This window comes from Tinamus guttatus, unplaced genomic scaffold (genome assembly GCF_059628265.1).
Source record: "Tinamus guttatus ecotype Peru unplaced genomic scaffold, ASM5962826v1 Tinamus_guttatus_pri_ptg000172l, whole genome shotgun sequence".
Lineage (NCBI taxonomy): Eukaryota > Metazoa > Chordata > Aves > Tinamiformes > Tinamidae > Tinamus > Tinamus guttatus.
The window spans coordinates 2,697,538-2,724,102 of record NW_028288706.1 but is presented as its reverse complement, the minus strand read 5'-3'; the positions used below and the strand labels follow the sequence as shown (position 1 = coordinate 2,724,102).

At 36.1% G+C, this 26,565-nt stretch overlaps 1 protein-coding gene across 12 annotated transcripts in view; it reads left to right on the top strand.

Moving 5' to 3' along the window:
* RBFOX1 (RNA binding fox-1 homolog 1) overlaps positions 1-26,565 on the top strand; it is a 950,329-nt gene that overhangs the window by 448,442 nt on the left and 475,322 nt on the right. For all 12 annotated transcript variants that reach the window (XM_088523038.1, XM_088523037.1, XM_088523031.1 and 9 more), the window contains one exon: positions 1,393-1,440. Coding sequence is in view for 2 of the 12 variants with exons in the window: in XM_088523043.1 (XP_088379169.1) it covers positions 1,393-1,440 (48 nt within the window). In the remaining 10 variants the exon portion in view is untranslated. Of the gene's footprint in view, positions 1-1,392; positions 1,441-26,565 lie in introns of those variants that run through there.

Genomic DNA, 26,565 nt, shown 5'->3' with positions numbered 1-26,565 from the left:
AGCAAGATGTTGGTTACAACAGTTATGATTGGAGACTGGTAGGCATTATTTTATCTGTTTAGGTCAGTGCCTAAAATATGGCCATCCTTGTTCTTAACAATATGGTTAACAATATGATTGTTCTTAACAATAAGATTAATCTTTGATTAACCAATAAAGATGTTAAAACCCATGGTGCTATTTTCAAAAGGTGGCTTAGGATGTCGATAGCAGCTGAAAAGCACTACAAAAAAAAGTTTACATTTATTCCACTGCAGCAGAAATCTTCTTAAAAACTTGCAGGAGGGGGATGCTCTTTGCGCATTTATTAAGAAAAAAAAATACAAATAAGCTGCAGAGATTAGCCTGTAGGCAGAGACAGTGGTTCTTTATCCACAAAATGGGGAGAGAGAGGTAGTAATATATGTTTAGCTGCTACTGAGTCACACTTGAAAAGAAATGTTAGTCTGTTATATTCTGTAAAACATGGTCTGATTCCCCTGGGACAAGTATTTTGAAGAGTATTTGAGATGCAGATTCATAAATTGTATATATAATGGCCTAGAATAGCAAAGAAAAGTAGAAAACATACTGTTTAAGAAGTGACAGAGAACTGATCACTCCTGCTGACACCTTTTTTTAAATTTTCTGTGAATGGATTTTTTTTTTTCTTCAGGAAATCTTGATTCATCTTGATTGAATGTTTTCTTTTTTAAAAGATGTTTCTAAAAGAATGTTTTATTTATTTTATGGGCCTATGGTTTAAGTAAGAACTTTTTGACATTCAAATAATATGCGAGATGAATGCGTTTGTATATATGTATGTTTATATATACACATATGTAGGTAATAGATGCCTGGTTATACTTATGTATTACTGTGAGATTCTTCAGATATATTCAACATACCAGGTAATCCGTAGGAATAAACATGGACTACCTAACAAATATTCTAGGGTGGGTAATAAAATAAGGGAGTTTAGTGCCAGAAGTTATAGCACTTGTTTATTCTTAAGGTGATGGTGATTTTTACACTAGAAAAAAATGAAGTAAGCATTGCAAACAACCAAAGATGAAGTGAGAAAACAAGTATATTTTTTCTGGATGCAAACGGGGAAAAAAGTATAGAGGTATACTGGAGATTATATTTTTGATTTTGAGCTACACTGAAATAGGGTTGTTCTATAATGTTTCAATCCTTTGATTTGTGCTTCCAGTCAAGCTTAATAAATCTTCTGAAAAGCCCTGATTTGGAGCCTTGCAACTTTCAATATACTGTGCATAGAGAAACAACAATGCAATAAAATGCAGTGTTTTAAGAAACTTTTCAGACTTCGGTGCCCTTTCTAATCTGAGTTATTTCCACACCCCGATGAGTTTTGTGATGTGTTTTTTTTTCTCTTTGTCTTTTCAGGATACTAAAGCAGAGTGCAGTTCCTGTGTAGAAACTGAGGACAGAAAAGTAAGTGGTTTATTTTAATGTGATATGTGAGGCAACTCCAGGAAGACTTTTTGAAATCAAACCACATGTTACTATTTTTTGTTTATTTTGGTATGTTCATTAAAATTGGGAATGATGTATTGGAGATAATATGTGTATTAGCAATAAATCCTAATTTTTGAGTTTTCAGGAACGCACAGAGACAGCAAGGGGATGTATGAGGTCTTCATTGCTTTTGATTGCACTTTGAACAGAAATGAGTATCATTGTTGATGACATTAATCTCCAAAACTAAAGTATGTGCTGCTGCAAGTGTTATGGCCCAGAAATATATTAATTAAGCAGATGTTCTTTTTTTTCTGTATTTGAAATTGAATTTTTTTACTGGAAATATAGACTAGGAACTTAATGTGTTTCACAGAATCTGAACATTTTAAGTCAGTATTTTGATTCCATCTATGTTGAACTTGAGACAAACTACTGCAATTAGGACATGCATCATTAGGATCTTGTAATTTGCATTTCCATAATGAAATATACTGCTAATGAAGCATATTATTAGCAATTAATGAAAAATGTTGCAAGTTAACAACAAAATATAAATCTGCAAGGTGTCTTCCTACTCTTACAGTCTTTTTCCTTAAGTTTCTTAATTTCTGTATTCTAAAGTAGCAATTTATGAAGCCATTGCTAAGTCTCTTTGCCTGAAGGCAAGCTCACATCTATTAAGTATAATTATTATTTTGAAATCTATTATTCTGTAAGTCATAAAATACCATTTAACAACCTAACTGCTTTTTCACTGTGATCTCTCTCCTTCCCTTGTTACTTCTACTGACCCTTATGTAAGATTCTACCTGTTTTTCCTGCAATGATAAAAGCCCTCAGGTTGGAGAATAACAGATGACAAGTGATCAACAGTCTGTGGTAAATGACCTCTATTATTCTACACTAATGAACTATATTTACTACTGCCCTAGGTGCATGTGTGACTGGTATTCTACCTAATTGGAGCTTTTTGTTTGCTGCATTTTGGTTCTGTTCTCATATCCTTATCCCAAACATAACAATATTTGCTGCTGTTTGACTTGCGTGTTGTTATGCTGAGAAGCTTTAGTTTAGAGAGAGAAGGGAGAGAGGAGGAGGGAGGAAAAAAGAAAGAAAGAAAGAAAAAAAAAGGTATGTTTCAAAGCCAAGAAGCCTGCTGAAAATATGGAGTGTGATGTAGAAAACTAAAATGAAATCTGAAGTTAGTCTCATGTTTTTGAATTTAATTCATGATTTCTAAGCCTGTGACATCTTTCAGCATTGGGTTTTCCTCATGCAGGAGTAACAACTTAGTATTTTTCTATCCTTGTTTTCTAGTAACTATATGAGTATGTTTGGGGCAAGCCAAATGAATAAACGTCTTGAGCTTGTAGCTGAAGAGTATTAATAAGGCTGTTGCCCATTTGCCTAGAAGGGGGGAGCACTGGATTCCCCTGCAACTTTCTCTTCTATTTTAAATAGTCTCTCTCTCCATAAGAAGAGTGTTCACATGTGAAGCTGTATATTTTTGATTACTCTTGCGTCAGCATCATCATTTCATATGAGTTGGGAAAAGCAATGTTCCTAATGTATGTTCCTCATACACATTTTCTAAAATACTAGCTCATCTTTTATCTTGGTTCAGGCCTTTTTTTGGTTTTAACCAACAGGAAAGAAAAATAATGTATGGATCTTTCACAGAACAGAACTTTGCAAAAATATCCTCTGGAAATAAGATTTCTCACAGAAATGTTGGAAAGGACCTTTAGGGATCATCTAGTCCAAAAGACCAGGAGGATGCTTGTCTCACTGTCCTGGAGCTCTGAGAGGAGCACACATGGGAATACACCGCGGAGCAAAACAAGCCATTTGTCTTGCTGCCAAATGAGCTGATGCCAACGCTGCGAAACCAAAGCTAATGCATTAGAATACTAATTCCCTGCCTACTGATACTGCCCCTGCCCTTTGTAGATTGTCTTCTGAAATGGAAAACTTTTTGAGCCACCCAAAGCCAAATGGAAACTTTCATAAGGACCGTTCTGTGCTGGGTGATTTTGTTGCAGCAGTTTTTTACCAGGAATGTTTAGCTTTAGTTTCTTCGTTCTGGTTTTATTTCAGCCTGCTCTATAACGTAATAGATTCTCACTGGAATGTGCAATGACATTCTCCTCAGTATTCCTTGCAGGGAGCCTAATGCTGACCATTAACTAGCAGCTAAGTGTTATTAGCTGAGTGACTCAAGGTCATGCAGGGTATCTTGCCTCATTTTCTATTCTCCAGACAGAAAGTAGCTCACGGAGAGAACATTTTTGAGATGCATCTTGACTAAAAAATTTACCACTCTTGAGCTTAGAGTACAGAGTTTTTATGAAGGCAATAGACTTTATGGGCATGTATTAAGCCAGTAACGTGATAGGTCAGTAAGTTAGAAAATTTCCCTGTAGTGACATAATGTTTCATAACTCCCTATTACTTTCTTGGGGATATGGTATAGGCAGTAATGCCTTTCCTTTTCTATGCTTGCTGTGCAAAATTCTTTTTTTCTTTCTTTTTTTTTAAGCACCTTCTGTCAGTGAATCTCAGAGCACCTCAGAAAAATTAAAAACACAAGGAGGACACTTATTTATGTTGCTCAGGTTTCATTTGGGGAAATAGAGGTATGAAGGGAAGACAGACAGGTTACAGAATGATCTAGAGATGAAGGGAGGAGGCAGAGAAATAGATTTGTTATATATATATATTTTGTCTGTTATCTGGCTTCTTATCTTTTTTTTTTTTTAAATGATCATTTCAAAATGTATTCCTTGAATGTTTAAGGCAAAACTTTGCCTTACTACATGGAGAAATATTAATACAATTTCTTTAACAGTCCTAGCTGGGTTATTGAGAGAGGGAAGAAATGAGAGTATGAAATAGTGAAGAGCTGATAAGAAGCAGTATGGAGCGATTGACTCAGCTACAGGCATCAAAGATGTGGATGTGTTTGTATACCCTTTCCTCATTGTAATGCCCTTCTCTGCTGATTAGGAGCTTCCCATCAGTGAATATGAATGTGTAGGTCTTGTTTTTATTAAGTTATAAGCCATCATGATATCTGCATCTGTTTGGAGATGTGGGATTTTTTTCTTTTTTCCTCATAACAAAAAGGATTATTTTACTAATGAGGAAAGGTCAGAGACTCGAGTGGTTTCGTAATGAAGTGTTCTGTACAGGTTATTTCTCTGTTAGATGTTAGTATTCTTTAAATTGTACTTGAATATTGATTTTGAGGAATTATCTTACGCTTTGAACACAAATGCCGTCCTGATGTCTACTGGAATGGACAAATGGTTCCTCTTTCTTCTACCCCATTAGCTGTTGTAGCTCCTTGAACCCTCAGTGAATACAGAGGATTTGCCACATTCCTCAGAAACAGGTAAGAGTAGCCCCAAAAGACAGAATAACAGATGGGCCTGTCTTGGTGCTCTCGATGTTCCCCCGGGAAACCTCAGCTGATACAAGTCAGAGTTACATGAGGCTTCTAGATTCTTCCTCAGCACAGAGCTAGAAGTTTTCCAGAATTACAGAAGAGGGGAGGGAAAAGTCTTATTTTATTTTTTTCAGAAAAATTGCTTGAAGTCTACTGATGCTTTCTGCACCTTAATTTTAATTCAAGAGCTCTTAAGCTTCAAATTAACCATCGCTTTAATTGAATTACACTTCTGAGTTTTAGGTACCATTTGAGGTCAGATCATAAATGAGGTATCATTCAATGTTATATATACTATTTTGAATACATTCATTTACTTGGCTTGTTCAAGTAAAATATTACTTACGTAAAAATATGTAGCTCATGCTTGCCCTAGAACTTAACCCACAGCACTCATCAGCCTAGTAAATACTGGCGATTCTAGTGTGAGGAAATGCTCAGCAGCCCAAGAGGAGAAGGCTGCTCATCGCCTCTTGGTACGTAGATTGACACAGTGTAAAGTTGTGCTGGAGAGTTTTGTAGCATTTGGATGATCGTAACGCCGTTGCTATTACTGCTCCCTTGTTCGTTCTGTCACTGACGTGCAATTACGGAATTGCACAATTGAAGTGATGACAATTGCTCCCGCGTTTGTGCGTACGTCTCCCTTTCCACTTAATCCAACTGTATCTAGCAATCAGTAGTCTGATAAAGTGGAATTGAAATGACAGGCGATGACAGAAGTGCCAAAACAATAATATGACCTCCCACTGACGTGTCAATGTGCTCAGCTGCATGACTTCTACAAGTGCTGAATATGTAAAAGGGACACGCATAGAATGTTTACTGTACTAGGCTACCTGTGAAGGCAGAATGCAGAAACATGATACTTCTGCAACGTACCCTTTTGTCAACACACTCCATCTGGAACGTTACATTATCTATGCTTTTATTACTATGTATGCTTATTACTGTAATTGCATGAGAGTTGTCCATAATTTTATTAGAGGAGTGCTTTCTTGTAATCTTCAGTTTTGCAGCTGTTTTTCTAAATCTTGGAATTATCTTTTCTCTGGTCATCTAGAAAATTAGTTCATGAACAGGTCATTTATATTTTACTTTCAAAGGCAATTTTTTTTTTTGTTAAACACCCTTGGCAGAAGGAGTCTAAGAATGAAGAAAGATCCTTGTTTTCCTATATACAGAAGTCATTCTTCTCTGAAGTCCTTTAATGCTAAGGAAATTCGCAGTTTTAGTTAACACTGAGTATCAATTTCATTTCTTTTACATATTAGGTTGTAAACAAACTTTACAGAGGGCAACAGTCTAAAAAAAACTAATTTTAGTTCCTGTGTATATGAAATGCAGAATATGAAAATGTGTTTTCTGCAGTAAACAAGTACTGATAATTTCAGTCCTTCAATTGTGTATGAGAAAAAGCTTCTGCAATGGGTGACTGGTGGCGAGGAGATTGAGTACTTGGGACCTCTGAAACTCCAACTTTTCACTGAGCTTAAGAAATTCTAAAATCAGGTTACATTTATACTCAAAATAAATATGATTGAAATCTGGTTTAATAATGTTGCTGAAAAGATGCATGGGCACTTATGAGACATTATTGCAGCTGTTCTACAGTGTAACTTTTTGTTATATTTGTGCAGCAAGTAAAAGGTGTTTGTTGTGATGAAAGATAGTGCTCTTTTCAATCTTTTCTTGTGACTAGCAGTCATGGCTTTCAGCTCATATTCTTTCCAGCCTTTTTGTTTAATGCTTTGGTGGCACATGCATTTATCTACAGTAAATTCAGCACTGATATCTGCATTATGCAAATTTAAAAACAGAAAGCAAACAAAATTTACTTTTTGAACTTGCTCTGACATGAAATAAAATGCATTGGGCATGACAGCTTTGTGCTAATATCTCTTGGAAAGCCCACAGTGCATGTCCCAAATAGCATTCTGAAGTATCTTCTACTTTTATATAAATTCATAATCATTTTCACTGAAGTAAATTTCATGCGTATGCACAAATGGCATTGGAATATATTCATATGTACTTCAGCTGCATTGCATATCATGAATTATATTTCACCTGGGGATAAGTAATGAGAAAGAAAAAAGAATGAACTTTTTGGTTATAATATTCAGATCAATGTAAAGTTAAAATATTCAGCTGGAAAAATATCAGCTGGAGAGTGACAAGCCTGATTAATCTCTCAAAAATAATCGAGAAAGTAATTTATGAGGCTAAACCTTGTTGAACCTCTTTGGCTGCATCTGGCAATTTTTTCATATATATCAATGGTATAAAAACCCAAAAGGGAATTGACCTGTGATATTACACAAAAAAGGGAGAAAAAGTCCACAACTCTGTCAGTATTGGCATGTTGTAGGTGGGAATGTGTTCTGAGTCTCTTCTGTGTGCGTGAACAAAACCTTGCAGCAACAACCCTGGTGGCTTCGGCGTTTACCAGCCCAGGTCGCCTCAGGAGGATGCAGGCAAATAGGAATGACCCAGGGAACAGACAGAGGGGAGATAGCACCAGAGTTTTGTCCTTTTTTTCCTTATATATTTTTATTAGGCATCCAGGCTATTTTTTAGAATTTCAGCACAGCTTTACCATTAGCCATTTTGACTTCTCTTTTCATAATGTAATTAAGATTGATATTTCCTGATTGGGGAAATGAAAATTATAAACTTATTTTACTTAGGATCATTAAAACCTTTCATTTAATTGTTTAAGATGAACCATGTATTCCTAGTAAATTGCCTGTTTTAGTAATCTGGAATTACATGTTTCTACTGAACCTACAAGAGCAGAATATCTCTTTCAGTAGTCTCCAATATAATTGTACTAAAGAGTTTTTTGAAATAAAAAATGAGTTTCAAACACGACTATTTTTGGGGAAGGCAAAGAGCAAGAGCAATCAAGAAATTGTGTACTATCTCTCTTAACTATTTTTTTTTAATAATTAGCCTGAATTTTGAAGTGATGAGCATTCAGCTAAAAGCTTTTGTATGAATCAATTATTATTACTTTCAGTTATTCTTGCTCAAAATGTGCTTTCCATCTCTGACAGTAGTTAGTTCATTAAGTCACGTGAAATCCAGTCATGATGACAGTAAACAGATTAGGTCAACATTAGTAAGAATGTGGAGCAGAAATAGGCAGCCGGATAAATCCTAAGAGAACTTTATTTAACAAGGCCACTGTAAGGAGCCAGTCAGCGTTCTGCACTCGCAGAGAATCAGAGAATTTATCCAGGTGACAGAATTTTGTTGTTGCATGAAGATCCCAGATGGTAACATTCAGAAAATATAGATAATACTTGCATTTTGTTAGGGAGGTTGATAAACTTTTTATTCAATAAATGATCTTCCAGATGCTGTTTTATTCAACTGAGGTAGAGTTGCTTTCCATTAATTTGCTATTTCTCAGTTGAAGGCAAAGGAGTCTAACTTTCTTTAAAATTGTAAGATGACATTTTGTGTATTAATACACCAGTTGCACATAACTGATTAAACTTAGCACAATAGTACCAACAGAACAGTTGCTAGACAGTTTTTTTTGAGTTATCTAAAAGGTAAAGTAATAAATTACAAATTTTAACTTGCGTATAACTATTTCAGAAGTATTTTTCTTGCTATAAGAAAAAGACACTATTGACTTCATAGGTGTTTGAAATAGGCACTGCATTTTCATGAGATCTGCTAGAAGAGTCTAAGTGAGGGGGATGTCTAGAGGTTGTATCTTTCCTCAGACAAATTTTTTCTCTTCCATTCTAAGTCCTTGTAGAAGTGCTCGTGTTAAGATAAGCACAGAAACCGTTTGTGATGGGGGAGCTTGCAGCTGCCCTGGCTCGGGAGAGGGATCTGTTGGATGGCTCCTTCTCCACGGGCTCCATCATGATGCCGGGTTGTGTAGTCCAGTATCCTCTCCACTGAAGTTGAGACTCAAAGTTTAAAGTACTTAATACGGGCAAGTGCTTTACTGTTCAGAATCCCAGAATGGATCGATGTTCCTACCTTGAAGGCAGTTCTCCTTTATTTGTACGTTACTGGCATAATCCTGTTACGGCAGGAAGCAACCCAGCCATAACTCTTTGAAGTGTCTCCCCTCGCTGCCAATGTTTTGGTACTTTCTTAGGAAACAGAGGGCAAGTTTACAGGCTATTAATGGATAGGGAAAGCCCCGTTCCATTTCTATTTGTGTTTAGGTTCATCCCCTCGTTAAGACACAAATTGATCAGATGGCTTTTCAGGAGCTCAGGCATGGCCAGATTATCAGTGGCAGATTGTTTGAGGGATATTTGAAGGGAACAGACTGAATCTGACTATTGTTTCATTTGCCAAATTAATATCTGGGACGTAGTCCAAACTGATGAGCAGAATGGCTGTGATTGGATCATAAAGAGGGAAGCACACATTTGGAAGGCTTTTTCTATACATGCTGGTTTTATTACTTTCCTAGTGGCTTGAAAGCATGCAAGAATATGCCTCTATCGAGTAGTTCAATTCATTTCTTACTGGTTCCAGTTGGTCTTGTTGTGTTGTATGGGATATTTTGCCAGGTAATTTATTTCTCTGTAACAATGGCTTCCCTTTTAGCAACCACCTAGACGTCTGGTATAGGGTAGTTTGATCAAACCTTCCTAATCTGCTTATCTCAAAACTGCCTCCTTCAGTAATGATGCAGAATGTCTTTTCTGCTGATTAACTGTGTCATAATTGAGGATAAGACCACATTCTTAACCATATACATCCGTATTTGCAAATGCTGTGTGTGTGTGTGTGTGTGTGTACTTCATGATTGTGAATTGTATGCAAGAGGTAAGCTCTAAGGGATAATGGATTTTTTTTCTTTTTTTTTTTTCCTTTTTTTTTTTTCTTCTTTAAATGGGTGGGTATATTTTATTCCCTTACTGAGTGATAGATAATAGAGAGACCTTGTGTTTTAAATCTAAACCACGTGTTGTCCAGGTTTGATTTATGTAATTATAGCGTTTTACAGTTCAGCTGAAATGTTGTTGATCGAGGTCAGAAAAATCCAGGGGTTCTGCGAGTTGAGTACTTAAATAATTCTTGAAGATACTTAAGGCAATACTAGAAGAACTTGTGTGCAGCGTGGGAGATGATGATAGTGTGGCTCCTTGCTATGGCATAGTCAGCGTGTATCAACTTTTTAAAATGTTCAGAGGTTGTTTCTGGAGGAAAAAAAAAAAAAAAGGCAATTTAAGTATTGAGAGGAGTAGTGATACTCTAAGAATAAAAGTAAAACATTTGTCTTCTCCCCTTGCCTCCTGCAATATAGAAATAATTTTGTTGCTCCAACATTTCATTGGTTCATAATGATACCCTGAATTAAAGAATGATTTTTAACTTTCAAATGGCAGCTGTGTAATGTTAAGACTGGTCAAGAGCACATTTGCTGTCTCTACCACTCTTTCTTTTGACCTTGGCAAGATTTAGATTAGACTTAGATTATTTAGGATGTGTTTCTAGATTATTTAAGAAGACTGATTTTCTTTCGTTAGTTTGATTTGTAGTTGTCACAAGATAGAGATAAAATGCTTAGTTTCTAACCAATGTCAGGAAGAAATTTCTTATGGCAGTATGTGAATGCTTTTCAAAAGTAGTGAAAAAGAATATATTTTTTCTGTTCTGAAGGTAAAACACATAAGACTTTAAAGTAGGACTGATAAATGTTAATGCTAATAAAAACAATGCTGTGATATAAAGCTGACTTTGTTTTAGAGCAGCTTAACAAAAGAGAATTCCACTTGCACCCCCCCCTTAACCTGTCAGAATTTTCAAGCGTGTTCCTTAGTGCATTTGCAGTCACAAGACTTGTAGTTCTTTGTAAGGTGGGAATATCCATCTTGAAAAGATGGGATTACCTTAGTCTGTGTAACCAACTCATGATGGTGGCAGAAATGCTGAGGATTTTTCATGGGCCTTATTACATCCTAATTCTAGAAGCAAAGCATTTTATTGCCTATTGTCTAATTTTCATGTTCTGCCAGCATTGTGTTTTGTTTTGTCTTCAAAATAACCTTTTCAATTACATCTTGAATGCTTTTTGAATAAATACAGCTCTGCATTATTTTCTTATTTATTCTTATTTATTTTCTTACTTATATTACTAAGAGTTTTGGGGTTTTTTTCTTGCATTCAGAAGTAGCTTGGTCTGAGTTTGATATACCGTGGTGACATAGCATACATAACCAGAAGATGGCAGTGCAGGATTAAAAAGAAAAAAAAAAGGCATTTGGTTAGTAAACTAATTTATTATTTAAAGGAAGAAGTTTTGTTTAGTCCCCTCACCTCCTCCAACAACATTTAATACTGACCTCTAAATTAGTTGAAAGCTTGCACTGTCTTGATAGAAGTATCATAGTAAAGGTTCTCCATTACTGTTCTGCCAGTAGCGTACAACTTATCTGTACATTTATCATATTCATTTCAGACCTGAAACTGCCCTCAATTTTTTTCTGTGTTTTATTTTTTTTAATCTACATTTTGATGTGATCTTATTACACAATCTTAATTATGGGCATTTTGCAAAACGAAATCCTGTACAATTCTTTCAATTCCAACTTTTTTTTAAGGCTATTGGTATGTTAATGCTTTAGACATTGCATTGACCAGCTCAACGTACTATATACAAAAAACCTAGAATGGTAGTTTTAAGTTTGTAAGCTACCAAAAATCCACATATGTTACAGTGACAGTGCTTTCATCTGCCTGTCTGCATCATGTAAGGCCAAGCAATGAGGAGGTGGAATTAGTTTAAGGCAAGAAAAAAGGTAGCCTGCTTTTCAGGCTGGCACCTGGAAATTTCCAAACGCCTATTTTTGTACACTTTATCCTAAAGTGAGTGCAGTGAGCTGCCAGCTGATCCGAGTGTGACAGCTCAGAGCTGTGTTTTCCCCCTCTTTGCTGACTCCTCTCTTCCCCAAACTCCTGCTGTCATTTAGGCATTATTGGATTTTTTTTTTTTCTTTTTTAATGAGAGGGAGCGGATTAGGGGAGGAATTAAGCATCTTGATAAGGAGTTCTGTTTTATTTATTAATTTCAGTTCAGAACAAGCAAAGAAAAGATGCAGTAGCCAACTTGCAACATGCACATATGAATAATATAAAATTAAGCCAAAGAATTTGGTGATAAGCAGCTGAATTGGCATAGGATGGTTTTAAACATGAAGTCTGTTTATTATTTATTCAAAAAGGTGAATGTATTTGTTCAAAACACAAGCGGATATGTCACTAAAAGTACGTGGAAGAAATAATGTCACAAAAAGTTATTTTGCTGAGATGTGTTTTAGCCTGAAATATGATTGTTACATTTGAGTATTTTGGCATGTTCATCTGAGGCCACAGTGTTGGCCACAGTGTTTCTGTGCTTGCTGGATACCTTCGGTTTCCACAACAAAGCCAGTGTTACTTTTTTTTTTTTTTTCTTTTTTATAATAACCTTTGCAAAAGTGTCCTTAAGAGGCAGGCTAATAAGGCAGTTGACACTAAAATTAGGCAGGGTATTGAGGAATCATCAGTGGAATCGCCTCTTATAAAACCAGGAGGTAACGTGTGTAGGGGTAGCCAAGAAGACCTCAACTCCTGAACTTGCCTCCTCTAGCCAGTCGATTTATCGTCTTCTGTGGCCCACGGGGCACGTTGCAGAACTTGGCTGTTTAGTCAGATGTTTATTTATAGGCTTACGCTGAATCTGAATGCTATTTTTTTGACTGGTAAGATGAATAGCACGTGAGGAGCTTATCTGCCATTGCTCCTTGTAGGAAAAACTTCCTGCTCAGAGGTATTACAGTAAGCAGTAATCTAAAGAAAATGGAAATTGTAGCATTTTATAGAACTCTTTCAGCAGCTGAAGGTGCACTGGTGATAAAATATGATTAAAATTTATTGTTTCCTAGTATATTTGATCATTTATAGGATTAGTAAGTATAAAACTGAGTACGAAAATATTTCAGATTTTGAGTTTGGTTACCATAACTGACGTAAAACTGTTTAGCAGAAATTTCGAGTAAGATATTCATAATGTGTGGAAGAGGACTCTCCAGTTGATAAACACATTCTTGAAATTCAACAGTAGATAACCAGAAAACATATTTAGCAAAGGTTTTACTGTGTGTGTGTTCACCTGTTGTCTTTATCTCATCAGATTTTTTTTTTTCTTTGTGCTTTAAGAGAAGACTTTGCTGAAAAGTTAGACTACATTTAACATATGCATCTCCCTTTTGTAACAGTCTCGCAATAAAGCCATAAAATGTATATTAATGGTACTTTCTGACTATTCAGTAAATATCTATGTTTAATGACATTGGGATCAACATCCAATGTCACTGCCATTTGGTTGATAGTGTTTCAGAAACTTTCTCTGGGGATGGTTTGGCTTGTAGATGTCTCAGAACTGAGTTTGCGCAGCTAAGAATGGGATGAGAACTTTTTAGAGATATTCTGATTAATAGTTTTTAACTTTGCTATTCTTAATTGCATTTCTACTAGTATAACAAATTCTGGGGATTTTCAGAAATCTTCTATGATGAATAAAAGTGTTCTAGTGGTCTTAAATATCCACCTATCTAAACAAAGTGAGAAACTAAGACAAACAAAAAGAAACACACACAAAAAAGTGGTTCACTGTTACATAACTTACTTGGCCTTTTCTTCCTGTTTAATGTTTCATGCTAAATATTATTGTGTAAAAAGAAACTCCTAAAATATCTGCCCCCTCTCTTTTTATAATTAATTCTGAATTAGTTAATGTTTGAAATGGCTGTTAAGAGATTACTTGATTCTAGTTGTGAGTATGTGGATAAGGCTACATGTTGACCGTTACTCTAAAAATACAGACAATATAAATTACAGTTGGTGTAGTTATTTTTATATTTCTATCGTGTAACTATGTGCATAACAGTAACTTTCATGATAGAATTTGGTGTGTTTAGCAACATGGCTAATAGTTTAGCTGCGTTTTGTTTCCTAAACAACAATTTTGTTTAGAATCTACAGCCACGTTTATGTATCTCTTTTCTATAAGTCTTGTCGTATTCCTTTTCCTGTACAACTCTTAAATGTAATGATTAATCCTATAAAGCTTCAGGACAGGTGGAACAACTTTATTCTAAAAACTGTAGCCTGTGCAAATAGGTGAGGGGAAAAAAAAAAAAAAAACTTGTTTGCGTTTGCAGTTGACAAATAATATTATGATATTATTTACTAGCTGATGAGATGTTGAAATCCTCCAGCTTAGCCACTGCTGCATTGAAGCCAAAGTTTGCTTTATTTGCTCCCTTATTTATTGAAGTGCTGTGTTTCCTCTTTGCAATGACAGTGTGAGGTTTGCCTTTCATCTTTATAAACTAAGTATTTTGGTGAGATAAGTACAGTTCATAGTAAATAAACAAGTAATGCTAATCTTCAAACATGGATTCGTCTGAGAAATGGGAGGGGCAGGAAATCAATACTTCTTATCTTGACCAATTTCTTTTAGAAGATAAAAATCACTTTGAGTTGACAGAGATTAATTATACAGATTGTATCAGTTGTCTTCAACAGAATGCTGTAATAGCAAACAGAGAATACTGGTATATTTAGTTTCTGCGGCTTCTTACTGAAGTACAGACTAAATCTTTCCGTGATTTTTTTTTCCCCAAATATTGCTGCTTTAGTTGAAGTTTTCTGTTGCAGGAACTCAGACCAAAGTGGTTAATATACCAGGCCTTCATATTTTTTCATGACTCTTCAGACAAAATAGTATTGTCTCCTTTCCTCATATGAAGAATCTTTAGAGAGTAAAACCACTGCTTTCAAATTTAGAAATGTGAGAAGAAATCAATGGTGACATTTAATTAGATGTTCCAGGCTGCCGCCGATAATCTGTGGCCCTATAATATCAAATTTTCTTCTAGTTGTTTCTAGTTCCTTGAAAATTTTCATGTTCATGATGATGTGCTGCTACCTTAAAACTCCCCATAACTCTTCGACGTGCAATTGTTTGGGTTATTCCTGTAGTTGTCTTTAGAAATCCTCTTAGTCTTCATTTACGTCTTTGAAACTTGATAGCTGACAAACGGTAACAAGAATATCTTGGGTTTATTTAATGGTGGAGAAAAGCTTGAAAATACAATGTAAGCATTAATAAAGGTTTAAAATGCAGAAGGAGATAGAAGAAAAAAAAAGAAGAAAATAAAATGCCTATCATTCTTTCACTTTTCATGTTTTGGAGGTGAACATGAATTTCCCAGGCCATCACATGGCTGCAGACCAGGAGCAGAGGCTGAATTTTAAAGGTCTGTGTGTTAGTAGCCCCAGTCCACTTTAATTACCACCACCTGCACTCAGATTGTTTCTGAGTGTTAGGAACCCAATTACCAGTGTCCAAACCGAGCCTTGTTAGAGGCAAATAATCAATAGGTGTCTGCGAATTTGGAGATTCGTACAGAATCTCTCTCCTTACTTGAAGAAGCTCGTAGGATGCTCTGGAAGGATCCTGTCCTTCGGAGGAAAAGGCCTTTCCGTTGATGCTCAGGTTCGTTTCCTTTTTGGTTTCTTAACCACTGGTCAGAGGTCAGGTAGTACTTGGAGGGCAATCGGCCCCTTCTTTGTAAACTGACTTGATTTATACTGGTATCTAGCTTACCATAGTTGCCTGCCTTCAATATGTATTTTGGTAGTGGGGAGGTAAGTTGTTATTCTGATTAAGCAGTGAAAAAATCCTTAGTTTCACTATAAATCCACTTAAGTGGTCAGCAAATTAAATACTCAGTATAAGAAGACATTTATGTTGGAACTGGAAGCTCTGAAAATTAAATATTTCTGCTGATTTTCTTGGGACAAAGATGGTCTTGTTTTATCATCTCTGTAACTGTAATAACAGTGGGCAAGGATATCAAGTTGGGCTTTCTTCAGTGTCTGCTGTTAAACAGTGCCACTATCTGTATATTTATTTGTCTCCTATTCACTGTTGATGGATTCACGGAGTTCCTTAAAAATGTGGATCAAATATTTTGATGCAAAGATTGCATGGATGAGTGCAAAGTAGTTGAGATATAGATTATGATAGTATTAATAAAGAGATCCTTTAACAGGGTCCTGGTTTCTTTTTGATGATCTGTAATGTGCTGTGGCTTATGTAGAGGCTAGAAAACATTTCTGTGACAATAATAATTGTAATTATTATAATGGTTTATTTAACACATTAAATAGATCATTGATTTAAATATTTGTTTTTCATTCTAAGATGGTGTAAAATAGCACTTAATTTTAATTAGAAATGACTGCTGCTATATGACCCCTTTGCATTCAATGTTATATAAAAGATGGTGGATTTTTTTATGAAGAAAACATTTTTAAAATATCTTCCTGGAAACAATAATCCAACTCTACAGTGCTTATTTTCAAACAGAAACAAAACAAAAAGTCCAAAAACAAAACAAACAAAACCCTTATGATGGCAAGCCTCTACTTTGGTGTTACTTAAAGTACAAATTTACTATTTTATATTCTGATCTTAGGATTTCTTCTAAAGATCTGCTGAAACTTGTGCAAAGCTTGTGGGTGTATTCAATGCTTTTTCAGGATGTTTTCAGTGGCAGGTAAGGCAGCCACTTCTGTGTGATCGAGAAGTTATTAAACCTAAGTTAATTGCAGACAGTTGAAATTTCACATACGTACCAGAATCTCCTGGGAATATTGGGGAAATAAGGGAAAATACCAGTATATGGAGAACATTGTTTTATACTGCTTCTCTAAATAACTTAGAATCTGGAAATGCATTTAGTTCATTACAGATTACAATACAGTCCTGAATCAAAAATGACTGCTTTAAAAACCTCCATAAAGCCAGCTCAGTCTTTTCAAATGACGGGATGGCGAACGAGAGATCCTTTATTCTTTTCACCTCCAGTTTTTCCTGGAGGTAACGAAAAATGAAAAATTTTTGTGTAAATGTCAAAAACATCGTAAAGAATAAATCTGTGGGGTTGGGTAATGAAAACTTTCTGCCTGGTGGCAAGGCAGCGGGTCCTCATCACTACAACAATTGGCACTAGGACGCTTTGAGCGGTGATATCTCAAGAACTGTGTAGCACATTCCATCACTGATTCCTAATTTACTTAAAGTCTCCTAGGCACCTGGCTCGTGCTGAAATGGAAAGTAATGAAGCTGGTGTGCCTCCTCCTCCCTTTCCTCCTCCTCCTCCCCTCCAAGCTATCTATTCCATGGAGATGTCAGCTCTATTGTCTATGTATTAAAAAATGTAAGATGGCGTGAGCTGTGGATACTCCTTGTAGTTACTGAAGATTAATTACTTGGATTATATAAACACATAATACTGTGTTATGTGTTCATACAGACAAAGTGAGATTTTTCTGTTTGTTTATATGATTTCAGACATGCAATCTGTGCAGTCACAGTTGTAGTTAGTGGTATACTGCTACAGTTCATGTAACAGAACAAAAATGGAACTGAAAAAGTGAAGTGAAATGTGGAAGATTCCCAATTAGGAAAGTTAAAAAAGGTCACAAAAAAGATTATTTTCTGTTTTAAAAGGAAAAATTTTTACATTGGGAAGTATATCTGTTGTTCATGAAACAAAAATTCCTCCAAAAGATACTAACTAGCAGTTCAGAAATACGCACCCATATTCACCCATTTGCTCAGGAAGATCAATAAGTTGGGCCTTCTAATCAATAACAAACCGAGAAACAGTCACTACTTAAAATATTTGCTTGGTAGCATGTTTGTTATATAGGCTTGCTGCAATATTTACTGCAGCAAAGCTATTCAGGATGAGATAGGACAGAGGTCATACCCTGTTTTAGCATAGTTTGAGCATCTGTTGGATATCTCTCTCCTCCCAGCAGCGACTGAGCCTTTCTCAGAAGACCTAGATGTTGAGATTTTTGTCTTGAGCTGTTTGTGCAAATGGAACTGTAGTGTCTCTCTGGCTCTATTTGTTAGTCCCCTGGAAATGGATGGTGAAGCTGTTGTCAAGTGGTTTGTTGGCATATGTCTTCAATGTTCAGGATGATCACAAGAGAAGTATTGTCACCTATAGTTGAATATATGTGTATATAAATAAGAAAGAATAGAATTTCATAAATTATTTAGGAATGAAAAGGACACTTTATTGGTTTGTTCATTCCTAAGTATAAATCTAATAATTAAATGAAGAGATATGTGGAATTTGAAATCCAGAAATCTGTCTTGAAGCCTTGGCTTCTTCAGGCACTGCAGCTTGGTCAGTCTATATGAGGAAAAAGCAAAAGAAGAGTATGGGGAACAGGACTCTCTGCATCTCCTTAGTGCAGCTAAGAATAGGTACATAGTTTATCATATCTGAAAAATCACCTGAAAGGTTAATGTTTGTCTTTTTAGTTTTAGCAGGCCACATCTTCTGTATGTCTTATATATGTTGCACCATCTCTTTTTCTTCTGTATTGCTATAGAACCTGAGGCACCTTGGCCTGCTGTTGGGGGTGAAGGAAAGATATTGGAGGATTTTTTTTGGCAAGAGACTGTCCTCCTCTTGTTAGATGAGGGAGGGAATTTTGCAATTGCTGGTTAACTTTAGTTCAAACTTCAGCGTAAGCTAATGAGTGTTTTGTTTGCTTAGAGATAAAGAAATCAAGGTCTGCTCATATACAACATCACAACATAAAGGTGATAGTTTTTTGGGGGGGAAAAAATAGAGTAAATTGAGTCTTCGTTATTTTCTTTCCTAAGTTTCATCAGATTGACTGTGATCTCTAGCTTATTATTCACATTATTGACCTAGTCCTCGTCCAAATTGTGTTAGATTTTAACTTTCTCTAATCTTCTGCTTTTAGAAGTTTCACTGACTTAATGGAATATCTGGCTAAAAATAATAACAAAAAAAGGGGCGGGGCAGGGGAGGAGAAGGAGGGTGGACCAGATGATCTCCAGAAGTCGCTTTTGGCTTTAGCTATAGAGTGATTATGTGAAATTCATACTCATGCTGAAAATTTATTTTAAAACATTGTGCATCTTCCAATGTAAATGATGGAGAGGACACTTAGCACTTGGATGTACCTTGTGTAGAATACTATTAAGCATAATAATTCTAGATCTACCAATGCATTTAATTTTAATATCTTGTTAGTCATAGAGCAGCATTTTTTACCTGCTTTCCTCTAGGTATGGGAACAGGTTTGGAGATATAATTAGTTCCTCTGAAGTTGCTCCTAGGGTGTGTTTTTTGAGAGAGAGAGTGTCTCTGTGTGTAATTTACTAGGTTTATATTTCATTTATGTTTTGCCATGTGTTTTACATGATCAATTACGTGTATGTTTACGGAGTTTCCTTTTGATAATCCTATAAATAATAATTCCATTTTGAAGTGATCTTGATAGATTGTAGCACAGTATTGGTCTTACTGGTGGCATCTCTGGTGTGCATGGAAGAATGGTGGTGGTTTGTGTTGAAGTGGGGTGAAGCTAGACTGGCTGGAGGACAAAAATACGCTAAATAGAAGTTCAAAGAATACATTTTTAACTAAGTCAATTTGGTAATTGCAAGCTGATGTATGAGTAGATTTTCACAGCAGGGAGGATGGCAAGGAAAATAAGAGTGATAATTTTATTTTAATTAAGCTCTTCTGTTAATCAGAATTGCAGAGAATTCTGCCACTAAGCTGGGAAGGAGGAGCAGTGTGTTGTTACAGCTTGCATAATGCTTAACTTGGCTGAGTGGCATCCATTTTATGTGGTTTTAATAGGAGCGTTTTCAAGTATTATTGAAGGATCTACTCAAACGGAGAGCGAGCACACAGTAACAGGATATAGCTCACTTGATCTTGTTTTAGACCTATGTTTTTTATGAGTTTCCACAAGCTCTCAGGGCTAAAGCACTCTCTGCTCTCAGTGAGAGAAGCAGTGGTAGATAGAACGAGAGGCCTGCTTGACAGTAAATGTAAAAAGCCAGATTGTTTTTAAGTTTGATCATTACTACTCTGTGCATAAAAGCTAAAAGCATTATATAGTTTACATTATGGCCTAAATAGTGCCCTATGGGAGAACAAACACTGTAATATGACATCAAAATCTTAAAAGTTTCTGTAGCTGCTAAGCCCTCAGTCATGGCTGTGATTAGTAATTAGGCTGAGTTATTTGTTGTATGTGAGTAAAAAATGTCTCCCATAGACTGCTTCAAAAGCAAAATCCAGTTCAGTGTTTGAATTTTGTGTTAGGACATGATTTGTGCCCTCAGTAATGAGCCTTTTCAGAGACCCTACTGCCCTGTTCAAATCAATCTGTGCTTTCCACAGAAGTACAAAATAATTTACTGGTCCTAGTTTTGATTTGGGTGCCTGTGGTTTCCTGATCCACGTGACAAATTGGCTTAAAGTGATCAAGACTAAAATTAAAGTCTGTTTATTTTTTATAGAACTCCTGAAAAAAATATTATGTTCCAAGAACCAGATGTAGGCTTACTGTTCTTTTCGAAAAAAAACTGAACTGCCTTGCCAAATGCCTTAAATGATAAGAATAGTAAACCTATTATCTAATAATTACCAGTTGCAGTCCAACTACTAATTTGCATGACTCTGACTCTAGCTTTGCATTATATAATCTGAATCTTGTGATAATATCACAGTTATGAAGAGAATTTGCTTAATTGTATTATGTAGATTATCAAGAAGCTATTGCAAGACAAATTCAGGATCCAAATTGCAATAATTGGTCAAGATATGTCAGGACATGACTAAGTTTCATATATCAAGCTGAACTTGCTTTTCTAGCACTTGAAATAAAATTGGATTCAAATAGGAGTTGACTTGTAGTCACTGACCTCAGAATGGAGAAGAAATGCAAGCCACCCTCTTTTTGTAGATTTTTTTGTAACCATTGCTTGAAAAACTTTTGAATGAGTCAATGGTACGTTTCTGTTAATAATGAACTGGTCAATTAATATTCAATTACAGTATGTGTCTGGTTCAGGCTGACTTCTAGATTGGGTACTTAGACTTCTGTCAGATGGTTCTGTACGTATTTCTCTGACATTGCATCTCAGTGAGTCAGGAGGGCTGCCCAGTCCTTTGCTTTCATGATCGAAGTGGCTGTGTTTGAAGTTAGTGTGTTGATGAATTCACTTCTTGTTAGAGAAGTTTGTTCACCGGTTTCAGTTGGTGTGCAAGACTGCCATTGTATCATGCTATCCTATGTAATTCTGCATAGATAATTCATTTCCATGATTTAAGATGTTCTAAATTGCTTTACTGAAGGGAGATAGAACACCTTTTAACCAAACAGCTGAACGATTTGCTATGACAATTTTGCCACTGTGCATTCACTTAATTTCCAATTAATCAAACATTCAATAAATCATTAGTATAATTACACCTGCTCAAATATTCTTACTCCAGCACATTAGCTATGCTCAGGCAAACTCCTTTAACAGCTGTGTGGATGGATTCATTTGTCTGACCCAGTTGGTTGCACGTCCTTGCTGCTTGTGAGCCCTGAGAAATGATAGGGCAGAGATTTCAATTATTTATAATGCCAGAAGTTTGCTTAATTCTTGGTTTCTTCTTCTCACCTGAATGCTTCTGTAGCAACTTAAAACAAACATCAGTGGAGTAGTGATTGGTTAATTTCTGAAGCTTTCTAAATCATTTTTATTTGCGTACTGTGTCACTCTTCTAATTACACTGTCTCCCCAGGGGTGCAATAATTCCCTCATCACCATACATCTGAAACATGGATTAATAAAGTGGTGTAGCTAGTGTCATACAAATGTAACAAAGTGTCTTAATGATGCCTTATTGAAATCCAGTAAATCAGTTCAACAGAGTACTGTTTTAGGACCTTGTTTTTAAAGGTTGCACAAGTGCCACCCAACCGATGTAGTTTCAGACAAATGGGTAAAATTATTTTTAGCATTTGAGTAAAACAGAAAGCCAAAAGGCAACTCTCGCAAGTATTATAGAACTAAACCTTGAAACACCTCTGTGAGATGGGTGAGTTTTATCATCTGTTCCTTCCATACGGATTAGGAATCTGAAAGAGAGGGTAAATGGCCTCAGGATCTATAGTGAGGATGTAGTAGTAGTGAGATTGCTCAGTGTTTAGTCTGTTGACTCATGCTCCTTTGCTGTATACTATAAATCACACTTTATGTGTGCCTTTGCTCTTAGAGTCAAAGCAAAAGTATAAGAATTCTGTGGCAGAAATTTAAATATTAGGATCTTCATGTCAATATAGATACATTTTAGATCTTAGTGTAGGTGCTGTCTCTTGGGAAAAAAAATAGACCTATCGATTGTAACTGGTCCATATTTTTTTATGAGATATCAATTGGAAGAGATTCATGATACTTTAATGCCTTAATACAAACAGGTAAGATGTTTGGAATTACCTGAAGGTTTCTTGATTCATCCAGTCACTTTCTGTAGTACCAAAGTAAGCCCTTTAACCTAAAGGGAAAAGGTATCAAAGAATTTATTTGGAGAATAATAATAATAATAATAATGATAATAAAGGTTTTAGAGAAAGATATACACTAATCAGACATTGTTTTAATTAAACATTTGTCAAGTTAATAATTACTGTGAAAGTCTTTAGTTCAGGGATTCTCAAACTCTTTCATTCTGAAAAATAGTAAGAAAGCATCTTGTCTGAAGATTACTGCTTCTTAATTCCTCATGGTAAGGGGTCTTAACTCTTGCTGTAAGAAAGAGGAAGCTTTCCTTAGAAACTAAGCTCCATTTGTTTCTAGATGTTCTACCTTGAATAGTTGAATAGAAGATTTCTTGATAGTGTATTTACATATCCAATAATGGCATGGCATTTGGTTGGGTTTGATCTTATTGCACTTGTGTAACTGTGATTGAGTATAATCCAGCCATGTTGTCACAAGATGAGGTCCAGCATTGTGTGTAGGGTTCAAGATCCTGCTGTAGGTTTTGATGACTTATTTGTTTGTTCTTTGCATTTTTGTGATAGCGCAACACAAAAACATCACCTGAGACACATGCCTACCTGTATAGCCTTATGATTCACTTGTTTCATTCTTGAAAACTTTGAAACATTTTCAAAATTTAACTTTAGGTATACATACATATTTAAGTCAATCATTACATTTCCTTTTGCAATTTTCACTCTGTGAAATTGTTAGTATTCTTTATCCAGCAATTTGATTATAATGGCCCTTATCATAAACTTCTTCACACTGTCAAAATGTCTTCTCGAGTCTGAGCTCATTTAACTTTAGCTTTTTTGAAGTTCACTATAAATAATTTATTACCTTGAAACATAACAACCTAGCAAATTAATCATTATAAACAACAGTACGGCTTGTAGTTGCCTAGGGAAAGGTGCACAGTCTTTCAAAAGATCGTGAACAGAATTGTCTTCATCAGCTGAATTATGGCTATAAAATTCCCCTTTGCTTGTCACTCTTCAGGAAATTCATCTAAGGTTTAATTGAAATATTCAATTTGTTTCCTTTTTCTTTTTTCTCCTTTTCTGGCTTTTCAAATACTGCATAATGTACTACTACTTCAGTTTTCAATCCATATCCTTTGGATATATGCTCATATACTTGGCAATTTTAGAGTGTAAATGTTCAAAATGTGGTGTGATAAAATACTTCAGTGCTTCAATATAAAGTTTTACTTTTAAAAATTACCGGTACTATCCAGCAGAATTCCTTAGCCAAAATGTGCCTTTTCTTCTCAGGTTTGAGAGCAGAACAACTTGATTTCTGGGTTTCTTTTTCAGGGAGGAAAAAAAAAAAAAAAATCAGTAGCTGATGGATGTGTTGCCTAGTGAAAGTATCATCCTTGTCACTGGTGTGAAAAACTGGAAGAACTCCCAGTGTGCACATCTGCAAGCAGATAAGAGATTGCTATCCTTGCTTGGGTGCCACAAGAGTGGAACAGGCGCTTAGTGGAGAGCTGTTGGGCCCATGCCTAGACCTTGCTCCAGCACCTGATGGTTGTTAGATGAAGCAGTATTCTCACAAGGTACCTGCTGGTAATCTTAGTATTTGTTACCGAACCAGTGTCTGTTTACCCCTCTAAGGCAATGCTGCTGAAAAGACATGGAATCAGCATAAGAACATGTGTGAGATGAGTCGATTGCTCCAAAGCCTGGTTCTCAGCCTGCTGCAGAATCCACAAGTGAACCTGCATGAGAAGTGCATCTTTCAGGGACAGGCAGCTTAATACAGTACACAGATAAGGCTTCATTAATACCTATATGTCTTGCCATTACTCTTTTTACTCTATCTCTATTCTGGTAAGGTGAAATAACTTTGTAATATCAAACTGTGAAATGTAAGAGGTAAGACTATAATCAACACTTCAAGTTAAAACCTGCAAGCAAAGAATATATGAAAATGCACCCAACCATGTTCAAGAAAGTTGAAGACAAGGCTAAATTAGTAGAAAATAAGTTATGGAAATGCACATTTAGGGAAAACTCATCACTTGAGCTCTGCAATACCTTTCAACTGTATAATTTTGATGAGGGCGTATCAGTGTTTGTCATCCCAAACTGGAATTAAACTAGCAGATCGTTCTTCCACTCTTCATTATGCAGAAAAATGGAATTAATGTTATTAGGATTTCTCACATCACTTAGAAATACGCAGCCAGTCATTACACAGCTAAACCATACCACTGCATACATAAATCCATTTAATGTGTCTGTAATGTAAAATTTCTTCCAAATGAAGAGGAATTAGCTTCCAAAATTGTCAGGTTTGTTTTTATATCCATGTTGTCTACTGGCTAAGCAAAGCCACAGTGCAAGCAGAATGCTTGCAGAATTGTCTGTTATGCAGAATTCTTCATTTTATAGAAGGCCAAGTGAAACTATGAACATAGAAGGCTGCTATATGCATTGTTGAGAATGAATTATCAGAGCTGGTATTTGGATTTAACTTCTCTCCTCCATTTTAAAACCTCCTAGAACAAACAGATATTAGAAATGTCCAGGAACAATCAAGCTCTACCAGTAAGATTATTTTTTTGTTGCTGTTATGTTAGGATAAAGCCTCCTTTTCAAGATGGTTATTCAGCTTATTTTTTCATTTTATTTTTCAGTGGAGAAGAAAAATATTGTCCTGCATAACCCTTTCAAAATATGCTCTTTTTGATGAGAAAAAGACTTAAAGAGGTGACTCCAAGATCATAATTTATATTGTGTGGGTGATTGTTTTGGAGAAATGTATTGAATGTTTTGGCATGCTCTATGCTTGGTGATGCCGCATCAGTCAGGAGCCTTCTGTGGGCTGCTTAGAAAACCCCTTTTTTCGTATTAACTGTTGATCAAATCCACTAGTACAATGAGTATCATATAGAAGGAGGATAAATGTGTAGTACTTTGCTTTCTGAATCACAAAGCAGTTTCTGTGGTGATAACTTTAGAGGCTTATGAATATGTTTATGTATTTTTTTCTCAGAATAATAAAATGTTTATTATTTTTGTACCATATTTGGATAATCCACAATTATGTGGTTTTTATGAGCAATCTAGTTTAAAGGCCCTAGTCATCAATACAGTGTGAATTATGTGGCCAGGACTCCATTTCAGCATTGTTTTTTTGTGGGTCCAGATGGGGGTTTTGGTTACCATATCCATCAGCAAGAAATCCAAAAGCATTCTAACATCTGTGTGAGGCCGGAGCCCACATGCTTGATGATTTCCAAACTGCAATGAGCAGCCTAGTTTTTTCTTTCAGAAAGATTTGATGGTGGTTTTATACTTGATTTGTTATGGAAGAGGCAGCTTTGCAGAGCACAGAATGGGTAGGGTTCTGGTGACTGCATAGCAGAGCATGGGAGGTAACGCTCTGGTGATCCGAGGCTGCGGGTTGTTATGGCTTAAAATCATCTGTCACTTGAGAGGGTTTTGAGAAAGCACAAATGCAGGTTACAGGGCAAGCACTTGAGCCCTTCCTGTGCTAGGAGGAGGAAAGTTGATTTGCATCACAAAGGGCAAAACTCCATGGTCACTACCTACTGCTTGTACTGCTGTCGCACTGGTGCTGAAGGACACTCTGAGCAAAACATTAATAGGATTTTGAGCAAGATCGTGAACTGTATCACTTGGTGATGTTCGAGGAAAGACATAAAGGAACTCAGCCTGAAGAGGAGTGCAGAATCTATGACAATAAATATCAAGCAGGCTGGTGAAAATGGACATATTTGATAGAAAGGATGTCTGTGCCAAATAATTGGAGGAGCTATTGAATCATATTTCGTCCTGGAGGAAATGTACCCCCAGTGCCGACAAGGTCAGTGCCAGCTGAACAAGGTCACGCTGGCTGCCCCTGTGTGCCAGCCCTGCGGGTTGGACCTGCCATGGCACTGGCTTGGGTTGAACGTCTGATGTTCCCCAAAGCTTCTTTGCTGCACTTGCCTTTGCTGCGCCTTCTCCACATTGGTGTGGGCATCAATGTACACTGCTCTTCTTTCCTTATTAGCATTTTGCAGGGCCTTTTCAAGTCTTTACTCCAGTTTGTGCCAATGAATGTAATTTTTTACTCATTTACCTAAATGTAGTGTTACATTACCTAAAAGTAGTGTTTGAATATAAGCATGGGATTATTTTTTTTTTTAAGTACAAAAGCTTTTGTTAGCATCTCCCAGAGCCTCTTTTACTCATTTCCGTTCCATTCATGT